Here is a 13,436-nt window from a genome sequence, read left to right on the forward strand (position 1 = left end):
CTGAAGAAGGCTTTCTTATCTCTTCTTGCTATTCTCTGGAACTCTGCATTCAGATACTTATATCTTTCCTTTTCGCCTTTTCTTTTCGCCTCTCTTCTTTTCACAATACCAGAGAGCAATTCTAGTTTGCCCATGTGAGGGTTCAGTAATAATTTCCAATGTTTCAATGGAATTCAATATTAGGACCCAGAAGGCAATACTTTTTAAAAAATACTATAATTATTTCAGTGTATGTTTTTTCCTATTAGCTATCTGGCACAAATTTTAATGTGTCTTTCCAAGTATTCATTTTTTTTTCAGAACATCCTAAACTCTGATTTATATATGCCAATATTGGTGACTATTATATAATTTTATTTTTAATTTTTTTATTGTGAAAGTCATATAAACCATACTATTTTAACCATATTTAACTGTACATTTCAGTGGCACTAAGTACATTCACATCTCACCATCATCCACCTCCTGAATTTTTCATTTTTCTAAACTGTAACTCTGCCCCCCATTAAACACTAACTCCTCATCCCGCCATCCTCTGGTCCCTGGCCTCTACCAGTGTACTTTCTAACTCCGTGAATTTGACTGTTACAGGCATCTTCTGTAAGTGGAATCAAGCAGCATTTTTCTGTGCCTCCTTGTGCTGTGCTTAGTCGCCCAGTCATGTCCAACTCTTGGCGACTCCACGGACTGTGGCCCATCAGGCTTCTCCGTCCATGAGAATTGTCCAGACAAGAATACTGGAGTGGGTTGCCATTTCCTTCTCCAGGATACCTTCCCAACCCAGGGATTGAACCTGGGTTTCCCGCATTGCAGGCAGATTCTTTACCATCTGAGCCACCAGGGAAGCCCTCATTGTTGTGACTATTATATAATTTTATATGAAGTTTATTCCAATCTGACCACCTTCAAATTAAAATGAAAAGGGAATGGAAGTATATATAAACATTTATTTCAAGAACTTTTCAAAAATATTAGTTTATACTTTTCGTTAATATGTATGACTTTGTATATTTCTCAGTATAAGAAAAGAGTAAATTCATGGATCACCTTGAGCTATTGCAGTCAGTTGGGAAATCCATCATTACCAGTTTGATACAGGTGACCTATTTTAGGGCAGCTCTTTAATCAGTGCCTTAGTCATTGGAACCCAGGAGCCATTTACTGTAATTTATCAGCCCTTTGTGGTGTGAGGCAGGACTCTGCTAGAAAAATTAATTTCAGAGCACTCTCCTCTGGTGATCTGTGACTCAACCGATGCTTTGGGAATTTTAGGGAGTATTATAGGTTAAAAAAAATTACCTTTTAAAAATATAAACTACCTGTATTTTTAAAATATTTGTTTTTGGCTGTTCTGGGTCTTTGTTGCCGTGCAGGCTTTTCTCTAATTGCGGCAAGTGGGGGCTACTCTCTTCGTTGGCGATTCTCGGGCTTCTTATTGCAGTGACTTCTCTTATCATGGAGGACAGGCTGTAGGACATGTACGCTTCGGTAGCTGGGGCCCATGGGCTCTAGAGCACAGGCTCGAGAGTTGTGGCTCACCGGCTAAGTCGTTCCCTGGCGTGTGGGATCTGAGCCATCAAGGAAGCCCCGAACTACACGTTTTTTAAAATTATTTATTTATTTGCCTTTGTCTGGTCTTAGATGTGGCATGCAGGATCTTTTTAGTTGCAGCTTGCAGTTCCCTGACCAATGATGGAGATGGGGCTCCTTCTATTGGAAGCACAGAGTCTTAGCCACTGGACCACCAGGGAAGTCCCAAGTACATATATTTTGAAAGGTGGCTGAAGATTTAAGCAAATAGTTAAATACTTCATTAGATCAATAATCCCTCTAAATATGAGTCTGCTATAACAAGCTGCTCCGTAAATGTCCCGCTTCCTTTTGTGATTCTTGGATTCCATGCATTTATATTCTCTGTTGTATCCGTTTCCTAGGGCTGCCGTAACAAAACACCACCAACAGAGTGGCTTAAAACAATAGGGATTGATTGCCTCGCAGTCTGAAAGCAAGGTGTCTGTAGCATCAGTTGCCTCTGAGGCATGTGAAGACGAGTCTGCTCCCTGCATCTCTCCTGGCTTCTGTGGGCTACTGGCTTCCTTTGCTTTATTAAAACAATGTTATTTATTTTTGGCTTTCTTGAGTCTTTGTTGCTTCGAGGGCTCTTTCTCTGGTTGTGGAGAGCAGAGGCTGCTCTCTAGCTGTGGTGCGTGCGCTTCTCATTGTGGCAGCTTCTCTTGTTGAGGTGAGTGGACTCGAGGGCTCATGGGCTTCCATAGTTGTAGCGCTAGTAAGGTCAGCAGTTGCAGCTCCTGTGCTCTGTAGCGGGGGCTCAGTAGTTGTGATGCATAAGCTTAGCTGCCTCGCAGCACATGGACTCTTCACCGACCAGGGAGTGAACCCGTCCCCTGCACTGGCAGGCAGATTGTTAACCACAAGACCGCCAGGGAAGTCCTGCAGGCAACCTTTGGCATCCCTTGCCTTGTAGGTTACTGTCTTCTCCTTGTCCCTTCACGTGGTGTTCTCTCTGTGTATAGGTATCTGTCTTCTCATGTCCCCTCCTTGTAAGGAAACCAGTTAGACTCCAGTGTCTAAGGGTTCCTCCTACTCTAACATGACCTCATCTTGACTAACTACCTCTGCAGTTAGTCTGTGACCATATGAGGTCACATTCTGAGGTCCCAGGCTTAGGACTTCAACCTGTGCCTTGCGGGTGGGGACGCAGTTCAACCAATCAAGGAAAAAGTTTGCATTTACTCTCTTTTCTGCAGAAAACGGGCTGACCTCTTTTATAACCGTATCCTATAGTTTTCGGAACTCTTGGATCTCATGTAATGGGGTGGTCTTTCTAAGGAGTGGAGGAGAAGAGTAAGGGGGAAATTTGAAGGTCTCTAAAAGCATTCTTAGAAATGATGGTTATGGTATAGGGAGGAAATAGATAACTCCAGTTTGGAACTCTGTTGGAGCATAAATGTTCACCAAAGACTTTGGTTTCTCCCCCCTATTGAATTCTGTCTTTAACATGGTCTTGCATGTAACACTTACATTTGTAGATTGAGTTTGGGTTTATTTCCTTATCATAGGGCCTTTACATCAGTGTTTATTGATGATGTCATGGGTGACGTAGTCTTGACATATCATAATAAATGCAACCTGCATTTAATATTTTCAAAACCGTTCCACATCTATAGTATTTCTCATGTTGTCCTTAAAAATAGCCTTTCAGATTGATGTGTAAAAGTGTTAAATCTTTTACAAGTCTTCAGGAATTGTGATACAGTCTGCAAGGCAGGAAAACCCTCAGCCACATCTTCAGCCTGTTAATTTTTCGCTCTTTCATAAATCTAGGCATGTAGTCTCATGAACAACTTTTTGATATTGTCGCATGGTCTTTTCTTAGTTCTTTGGGGAACTTATTTTAATGAATGACATTCTCTGCTGGTGCTGTTGATTTGATGTGTATATGTAACTATGGTTAAGAATGTACTCTTGCTAGGAATTGCATGATTCTAGAAAGAGTGTAGAATACCCCATTCCTTTTTGAATTGTCCACTCTGGTGGTTTAAGGGCTATCCCAGGAATGGAATCTATGCTTACTTAATCATTCCTGGTTCACCAGAGGGAACAGAGGATGTGTTTCCCTCTTTCCATTTCCTTCCCCTTCCTTTTAGGGTCACATATACAGATAGGAGTGCATTCTAATCAATACTTGCCAATCCTCTCCTTTTAGGCATTTTTTACAGATAAGTACTTGCAGGAGCATCCTGAAGACCTGGAGAAGATTGAGCTGCTAAAGCGACTAATAGCATTGCAGGTATGTCCAGGGAAGGTGTGGTGGACAGCACTCCTTGCTCCTTGGGTGACTCCTTTGCATGATACTTACTCTCTAGGGCAGCGGTCCCCAGCCTTTTTGGCACCAGGGACCAGTTCTGTGACAACAGTTTCTCCTCAGATCGGGGTTGGGAGTGATAGTTTTGGAATAACTCAAGCTCATTGCACTTATTGTGCGCTTTATTCCTTTTATCAGTACATCAGCTCCACCTCAGGTTTTCAGCCATTAGACCAGAGGTTGCAGACCCCTTGCTCTGGGGCATCCATCTACAAGTCCCCATTTAGGGTTCCTTTTTTATTTAAACTCTTAGAATCACAACCTATCTTATTTATTTGGCCAAGTGACACAGGAAGAGCATTTCATTAGACTGCAGTGTTGAGAGTGGTCTTCTTAGCAGGGAGATTAAACTCCCCCAATTGATTTACTGGCAGGTGTTTCCATCTGAGAATTGTTGGTCTCAGTTTCTGTCTCTCATTACCTCTGTAAACAGTGGGAGGAAATGCAATCATACATTTCAGTCCAAGGTGACACCTATCAGTTGCCCCAGCCTAGAAGGGTCCCCAGGCTCATGTGGGTTTGCCTTGCTTGGTCCCCTGGTTACTTGTGTCCTAGGTGTATGAATGCCTCTGCGTCTTTAACCCAAGGGCATCTGGTTCCCAAGTCCTGTGCTAAGAAACAGCGTTTTCATTTGGTCTGTTCTATATCCATCAGTTGACCTGTCTACCCCCACCGTCCATCCACTCCCAGCCTCGAAATCTGAATCATCTCTCTTCTTAAACCTTATCCCATTCCTCTCATGCCTTTTTCCCCAGATGCCTCTGCTGACAGAGGGGATCCGCATCCATGGGGAGAAGCTGACGGAGCAACTGAAGCCACTGCATGACCGGTTGTCTTCCTGCTTCCGGGAACTCAAGGAGAAAGTGGAAAAGCGCTATGGGGTCATAACACTGGTAGGCTTTGTCTCAACAGCCTATGAGCTTTTCTTATTCCTGACCTTTTTCTAGTCTCTTCTACTGTTTGTGATACTGATCCTTTTCTCAGATGCCAAAATAGTCAAAGTAGACTAGGAATGGCTTGAAAGGACGGGGTGGGAGAGGGAGGGCCGGGTCAGAAAAGGCACGGTTTGCTCTTGATGACCTTCAACTGTTGTTGTGTTGGAGAGTGGTTCTCAAACTTGAATGACCATCAGAACAACCTGGAAGGCTCATGAACACACAGATTGCTGGGCCACGTTCCCTGGGATTTTCATGCACTTGGTCTGGGGTGAGGCCCAAGAACTGGCATTTCCAGCATGCGCCAGGTAGTGCTATAGGACTAAGGACCACATTGTGGAAACCGCACTACCAGAAGTTGAAATTTCCTAATCCTTATTATTTGTGTCCTATCTAGCCCAACTCTTATAGATTTTCCTAATCTTTTTTTAATTTTATTTTTTGTTTTGGTAAAACATTCACACCCTTTGCACCTTTGAAGAAGAGAAAGAATTGTGAGTTACCTGTGACAATGCATGTAGCTGATTTCATTATTTCTTTAAGGACAGTTGTAACATTTCTCACTCTGGCTGGTGGCTCAGTCAGTTAAGAATCCACCTGCAGTGCAGGAAGCCTGAGTTCTATCCCTGGGTTGGAAAAATCCCCTGGAGAAGGAAATAACCCATTCCAGTATTCTTCCTTGGGAAATCCCATAGACAGAGGAGCCTGGCGGGCTACAGTCCACAGGGTCGCAAAAGTCGGACACAACTTAGTGACTAAACCTAACATTTCTCACAGCTACAATTTTCTTTTTTTCCTTCCAAGAAATTAGGTGGAGGGGTACATGGGCCAACCTTTTCTCTCCTATAGTTGATGGTATGCTTGGTTCCATCTTCACTTAGCTGTCCTTTTTAACATAAATATATGCTGAGATCCAACCAGTCCATCCTAAAGGAGATCCATCTTGGGTGTTCATTGGAAGGACTGATGCTAAAGTTGAAACTCCAATACTTTGGCCACCTCATGAGAAGAGTTGACTCATTGGAAAAGACCCTGATGCTGGAAGGGATTGGGGGCAGGAGGAGAAGGGGATGACAGAGGATGAGATGGTTGGATGGCATCGCCGACTCGATGGACATGAGTTTGTGTGAACTTCGGGAGTTGGTGATGGACAGGGAGGCCTGGCGTGCTGCGATTCATGGGGTTGCAAAGAGTCAGACACGACTGAGCGACTGAACTAACTAACTAACTAACTTTCTTCAAAAGTTGTATTCTTGAACTCCAGATTTTTAAAAATTCTCTTTCCTCAAATCATAGCTCTGAATTTCTTTTCATGTGTTGCTGCTCCCCAATTCCCATGCCTCCATCTCCATTTTCTTTTTCTCCCAAGTGTCTTTTTGATCCTCTCTCATAGTCATCCAAGTGTTTAGTCAGGCCTTCCTATAAATTTACCTCCTAACCTGCTGCCAGTTTTCTTTTAGGAACATTTTTCTTTTACACAAACTCCTAGATGGCAAAGACTTGGCTTTCACTCAGTGAATTCAGTTTTTATTGACCTAGGTCAGTATTATGATTTGGATTTGATATGGTGGTCTATGGGGATAATCAGTCCTACCAGAGACATGTTTTATGACAGAAGATCCATGCTCCTTTACTTCCTAAGATTCACCAGGATAAGCTTTAGGTTTATAGTTTCAATCTTAAACTCTTCTGTTATTCAGTACTTGTTTTTGTAAGTGCCCTCTTTCAGAAGCTAAGTTAAGAAGCAGACAAAGGGTTTTGCTATCCTATTGATGGGTAATGAACATCTTGGTTTTCCCCTTCTCATGGGACTGGCAGAAAATTAGGGTGAATTTTTCTCTAGTCTTAGAAACAAGGCACGTTTAACCCAAGTTGTGTCTATAACTAAGAATATAAGGTAGTGGAGAAGGACTACACAGGGGGAGTGAGGAAGGAATGGATTGGGAGTTTGGGGTTAGCAGATGTATGCAAATTATTATATGTAGAATGGATAAACAACCAGGACCTACTGTATAGCACAGGAAGCTATACTCAGTATCCTGTGATAAGCCATAATGGAAAAGAACATATATATATATATATATAGTGTGTGTGTGTGTGTGTATAAACATATGATAAATATATATATATATTTATCAGTTCACTCGCTCAGTTGTTTCTGACTCTTTGTTATCCCATGGATTACAGCACGCCAGGCCTCCCTGTCCATCACCAACTCCTGGAGCCTGCTCAAACTCATGTCTATCAAGTCGGTGATGCCATCCAGCCATCTCATTCTCTGTCGTCCCCTTCTCCTCCTGCCTTTAGTCTTTCCCCGTATTAGGGTCTTTTCCACTGAGTCAGTTCTTCGCATCAGGCAGCCAAAGTATTGGAGCTTTAGCTTCAGCGTCAGTCCTTCCAGTGAATTTATATATATATATATATATATATATATATATATCTGAATCACTTTGCTGTACATCAGAAGCTTAACAACATTGTAAATCAACTATACTTTAACAAAATAAAGGTAGAGTTGTTAAATATACAGAAAATGAACTCACAACTTAAACTTTAAAATGTCAGGATGTTGTGATACACAGTTACAAAATATCTCATTATATCATATTATAATAAGCAAAATAGTATGTCAATAAACTCTTTCCAACTACAAAAAAAGAATATAAGTATTTGTAGTATTTAACAGCCAATGAAGCGCAAGCACCAACCTATCAGGATGGGGTCCCAGCACCGACACAGATGGGACTGGCCATTAATCAGTGGGAACTGCACCAGTTGCTAGGGGCTTAATTCCAGGCCAGCTAACCATGAGGAGTCGTGTCTCCTTCAGCCGCCCAACTTGACCGACCGGAAGCAAAGCCGAACAGGGTCTATGATGGTCCCCTACATCATGTCGTCCACACTGCGGAGATTGTCCGTCACCTCAGTGGCTTCCTCTGTGATCTCCACCTCTTCTAACTCATCTGATAACGCTCCTTCCAGACCAGGATCTGATGGGTAAGGCTTTGATCTCTAATTGCCAAGAAGGATGGGTAAATCTTAACTAATGTTTGCCTTTGGTCACCCAAATGAAACTTGGTCAATGTGGATGTGTCATCTGCATAGGAAAATAACTCACAGTACCTGGGTTATTAGTTTTGGGATCTGTCTCATCATCTTCCTCGTGAGAAATATCATTATTTACATGATAGTAACAACAGTTATGAAAAATAGAAAAAAAAATCACCCATAATCTTGTCACACCCTATCACCCACCCAGTCATATCCTAGTTTGTCTCACGATAGTTTCTAGTTATTGCTTGCCTTTTATTTTTCATTATTTCAATTAAATTTTTTTTTGGCTGGACCAGGTGGCATATGGGATCTCAGCTCCCTGCGCAGGGATTGAACCTGGGCCATGACTGTGAAAGCTGAGAATCCTGACCAGTAGGCCACTGGAGAAATCCTTCATCATTTCAATTTTTAAAAATAACTTTAAAATTTATTTCACCAATAGGAACTATATGAAATTTGAAAGGTATGAAAGGGTATATCATGGAAAAAATCTCCCATCAGTCCCAGACTCGCAGCTTATCAGTACCACTCTCCAGAGGCCAGTGATACTGTCTTCAGGTTTTGTTCTGTTTTTTTTGACTGCGCTGCTGGACCTGTGGCTCTTTAGTTCCCCGACCAGGGATTGAACTCATGTCCCCTGCGTTGGAAGCTTGGAGTCCCAAGCGCTGGACCACCAGGGAAGTGCCCCAGGTTCTGTTCTTGGTGCCTTTCCAGCAGCTTTTTATCTGTACAGAAGCAGTTCCTAAATACATATCCTTTCCCACATGTTTTTGATTTATAAATGGTGGTATATAATACTCTCTTTGCCTTGCTTTTTTCACTTACTAGATCTGGAAGTCATTCCATTTCAGAACAAAGAGAGCCTCCTCTTTTCTTTGAGGTTAGATATCTCATGATACACCTATACATTCCATCATTGTTTCCTGATGGACATTTGATTGATTTAAGCCTTTTACTACCACAGTAGTGACAGCAATGAATCATCTTCACTATATATTACTTTGGGGGTGGGATGAACTGGGAGACTGGGATTGACTTATACACATTATTGATGCTCTGTATAAAACAGATAGCTAATGAGAATCTACCGAATAGCACAGGGAACTCTACTCAGTGCTCTGTGGCCAGCTAGTCGGGAAGGAAATCCGAAAAGGGGATATATATACACCTATAGCTGATTCACTTTGCTGTACAGCAGAAACTAACACGACATTGTAAAGCAACTATATCCAATAAAAATTAATTTTAAAAAAGAATGGAAAAAAATTACTTTGTAAATATTTAATTATATCAATATAAGAAAAAGTCAAGAAGTGAAATTAGTCTGTTAAACATATTTAGCTGAAGTTCTCAAAACTGTTCCTAAAATGACTTTCACAGAGATTATAACCATTTATAGTCCCACCAGCAATATGCAAGGGTGCCTGGCCACTCACACCTTGCCACCAAATTGTGTATCATCAGGCCTTTTAATTTTTGCCAGTCTGATAGGTGGAAAATGTTTTCTTGGCATCGGGATTTTGTTTGGTTGCACTTGTGGTTGTCTTTTTCTTGTGTGAAGTTGAGCATTTTTTCATTTGTTTAGTAGCGTGTATATATTTTATTTTCTGTGAACTATGGTCACACATGAACATTTTTCTGTTGGATTCTGGCCCTTTGTATTGAGATGAAATATTACCCCAATTTTTCCTTTGTCTTTTGACTTTGCTTCTAAATTTTTATTTAGTTGCACTGATTTTTGTTTAAATGCAATCAAATACGTTAATACTTAATTTTATGACTTCTGGATTTTATATCATGGTTAGAGTCCTTCCTTACTGTAAGACTATGAAAAACTAATTTTACAGTTTCATTATTTATAATAAAATCTATGATTCCTTTAAACTTACTCTACTATAAGGTATAAAGTATAGAGCCAATTTTTTTCCATGCTTGGCTCGCCTATAAAGTTGTGAGCAAACCATCTTTTCTCTACTGATTTGAAATGTCCTCCTTATTTGAAAAAAAAAAAAATCAAATTCTAGTATGTTTTTTAGTTTATTCATGGACTTTCCCACCATTTCTTAGACCTACCTATATGGTTCATGCACTTCTGCTAATTCAGTCTTACTTACTGTAGATCTTAAAGGGTTTTAAGTGTCTAATAGCTTTTTTCAGAATTTGCCTGGCTAGTTTTACTCAGTGCTTGTTTTTGGATTAACTTGTCTAGAATCCTGTTATTATTTTTATTGGGATATGTTAAATTTATCCATTGAGTTTATGGCTTTTTGATATTCAACCTTCCTTACCAGAAACGTGGAGTGCCTTTCCATATGATCAAACTTAAAATATTTTAAAGGAGTGAATTTATAATTGTGTTCAAATAGAAAAGCATTGCACGTACCATTTTGTGACCTACTGCTTAATTTTATATAAATGATGAATACTTACCATCACTGTGAATTTTAATGTTGACTCTAAGTTAAATCTTTTGACTTAAAACTTAATTTATAATCTTTTAATTTCATGCTATAATAGCCATACCACAAAAATAACCTGTTCAAATGGTCTTCTACCTGGAAATTAAATGTTTTTTATTTCTTAAATTATTTATCCATCCTTTTACATTGACATAGTTATCTTTACATAGGTGCAAATTAGCACATGGATAGAGTTTGGTAATTTGCTTTTTCCTCTTTGTCTTTTTATTATAAGCACTATTCATGCTGCTATATAATATTTTTTTTCATCATTTTTGATAGCTGTTTATCACTGTAGCATATGAATGTGCCATAATTAGTTCTTCTCCCTATAATGGGATGTCTTAGCTGTGTCACTCTAAACAGATAATCATAAAAGTTCATTGTAAATTTAATATAAAAGCATTTAGGCTGTATCAATATAAAATGCATTTATATTATTAGTAGCATGTATTTGTGTATATTTAGCTTTGCGCTCACTTAAGACATACTCTCATATCATTTCTAAGCCTTTTGGTTAACATGGAGTATAGGATGCACTTCAAAAGCATGGATGACCTGTTCAGGAGAGGGTTTTTTTTTTTAATTTTTATTGGAGAATAGTTAATTTACAATGTTGTATTAGTTTCAGGTGGACAACAAAGTGATTCAGTTTTACATATACATGAATTCAATCTTTTTTAGATTCTTTCTAATTCTTACTGTATTATCACAAATACTAATATGCAATGCCATATGAAATATATGAGTGACTATATCATTTTTCATAATATATTCACTTACATTAGGTATTTTGATTATTTTTAATCTTGTAAATTCCTAAAGATTAAACAATACCTGGTTTGCTTTTCTCTTTTATGGTTTCCGTCATGCTGTTAAAGAGATAATACTTACTTTGTGGAAGGGCTTCCCTGGTGGCTCAGATGGTAAAGAATCTGTATGCAGTGTGGGAGACCTGGGTTCAATCCCTGGGTTGGGAATATCTCCTGGAGAAGGGCATGAAAATCCAATCCAGTATTCTTGCCTGGAGAATCCCCATGGAAAGAGGAACCTGGAGGGCTACAGTCCATGGGGTCACAAAGAGTCATGTAGAAGTTCTGTTCTCTTCACTAAGACTCTTTTCTTAATTGAACTCTGGCCCATTAAAAAAAATTTTTTTTTCAAGTAGCTGTTGAGAACCAGAGACCCTGTAATTGCTGATCCATTAGGGCAGTAAACAGAGCAGATGACTGGGGTCCTCTTCTTGCTGTGACCCCAGGCAAGGTGGGTTATTGCTCTTGCCCGCATTTGCCCAATGAATAAGAAGACATCATTGAACTTCCCTGTCAGTCCAGAGGTTAAGACTCTGTGCCTCCAATACAGCGGATGTGGGTTTGATCCCTGGTCAGAGAACTAGATCTCACATGCTACACAGGGTGGCCCCCCAAAAATTTTTTTAATTAAAACAATACTTACTATTTTTCCCTTTATAACTTTATATTTTTTCCCTTTATAAATACACAGTTTAGGGAGAGATATTTCAAAATATCTCTAGACTCTCTTGTTTCTCATCAAATTCTTCCCCTCTGTATGTTAGCATCTAATCATGATTCTTACTATGGCATTTAAAATTTGTCAGTGTAATTAAAAAAAATTTTTTTTGAGCAGTTCTCCTATATGCTGGGGCTTCCCAGGTGGCACAGTGGTAAAGAATCCACCAGCCAATGCAGGAGACAAAAAAGACAACAGAGTCGACCTCTGGGTCAGGAAGATCCCCTGGAGAAGGAAATGGCAAAAGCACTCCAGTTTCTTGCCTGGGAAATTCCATGGACAGAGGAGCCTGATGGGCTACAGTCCATGAGGTCACCAGGAGTTGGACATACTGAGCATGCATGCACCTATTTGCTAGGTACTGTTGTAACTATTTTGTAATAACCCTTTGAAAATGAAAAAAGTATTAGTTGCTCAGTTGTGTCTGACCCTTTGAGACCCTATGGACTGTAGCCCACCAGGCTCCTCTGTCCATGGCATTCTCTAGGCAGGAATACTGGAGTGGGTTAGCCATTGCCTTCTCTAGGGGATCTTCGCAACGCAGGGATCAAACCTGTGTCTCCCACTCTGCAGGCAGATTCTTTACTGTCTAAGCCACCAGGGAAGCCCTAATAACCTTATTAGATAGATATTATTATTATCCCCATTTTTACAGATAAGAAAACTGAGGTATGAAAAAATTATCTGCCCAAGGTCACCCAGCAAGTAAATGTAGGTAAGATTTGAATGCAGGCTGTAGGGCTCCAGGACTTGTGCTCTTATCCACTATATAATGCTGCCTGTTCATCTTTTACTGTATGAACTCTCTCTTTGCCTATAAGTTTAGGTAAAATCTTATCTTCCTATCATAAGATCAATATTCACTAGTATTTTCTTGACGTGCTTGGATGGCCTCGTTTCTGTACTTGTAGACCTTGAGATATTCATTTTGCAGTTGGAAGTTGGATTTAGAACCTGAGAAGGAAGCCACAGGTTAAAGTGCTGTTGAAAAGTCGTATCCCCTGGTTTTTTGGGCATCAGTTTTCACTATCAGGTGATCAGTGTTCTCTGACTTTGTCCTTGTTTGTAGCTGACAGGTCAGTCTTTTTTGTTTGTTTGTTTTTTTACATGTAGTTGATTTATAATGTGTTAATTTCTACTGTATTGCAAAGTGACTTGGTTATACATCATATATATTCTTTTTCATAGTCTTTTCCATTACGGTTTATCACAGGATACTGAATAGAGTTTCCTGTGCTGTAAAACAGGACCATGTTGTTTATCCAGCCTCTTTTACTAGTTTGCATCCACTCATGCCAGCCTCCCAATCCTTTCCTCCCCAACCCCTGATAGGTCCATCCTGGAGCCACTATTGGAGCGCAGGGCCTCGTCAGGGGCCAGAGTGGAAGATCTGTCCCTCAAAGAGGAGAGCGAGACTCGGATGAGCAAGTTCAAGATTAAAGACTGGAGTCTGAGCAAGTCCCAGGCCACCGCGGAGAAAGTGCCAGAACCTGATCTGATGGTAAAAACAAAAAAACCCAAAACAAGATGACTGTAAGTTTTCCACCATGTCCCCTGTAGGCAGGCTTTTCA

General features: G+C 40.2%; 1 protein-coding gene across 5 annotated transcripts in view; it reads left to right on the plus strand.

Annotated features, from left to right (window-relative positions):
- The window catches only part of DOCK5 (dedicator of cytokinesis 5), a 278,155-nt gene that overhangs the window by 260,579 nt on the left and 4,140 nt on the right, over positions 1-13,436 (plus strand). For all 5 annotated transcript variants that reach the window (XR_008199821.1, XM_052645001.1, XM_052645003.1 and 2 more), the window contains 4 exons: positions 3,728-3,811; positions 4,642-4,779; positions 7,652-7,818; positions 13,197-13,365. Coding sequence is in view for 4 of the 5 variants with exons in the window: in XM_052645001.1 (XP_052500961.1) it covers positions 3,728-3,811; positions 4,642-4,779; positions 7,652-7,818; positions 13,197-13,365 (558 nt within the window). In the remaining variant the exon portion in view is untranslated. The remainder of the gene's footprint in view (positions 1-3,727; positions 3,812-4,641; positions 4,780-7,651; positions 7,819-13,196; positions 13,366-13,436) is intronic.

The sequence above is a fragment of the Budorcas taxicolor genome, chromosome 8 (genome assembly GCF_023091745.1).
Source record: "Budorcas taxicolor isolate Tak-1 chromosome 8, Takin1.1, whole genome shotgun sequence".
Classification (NCBI taxonomy): domain Eukaryota; kingdom Metazoa; phylum Chordata; class Mammalia; order Artiodactyla; family Bovidae; genus Budorcas; species Budorcas taxicolor.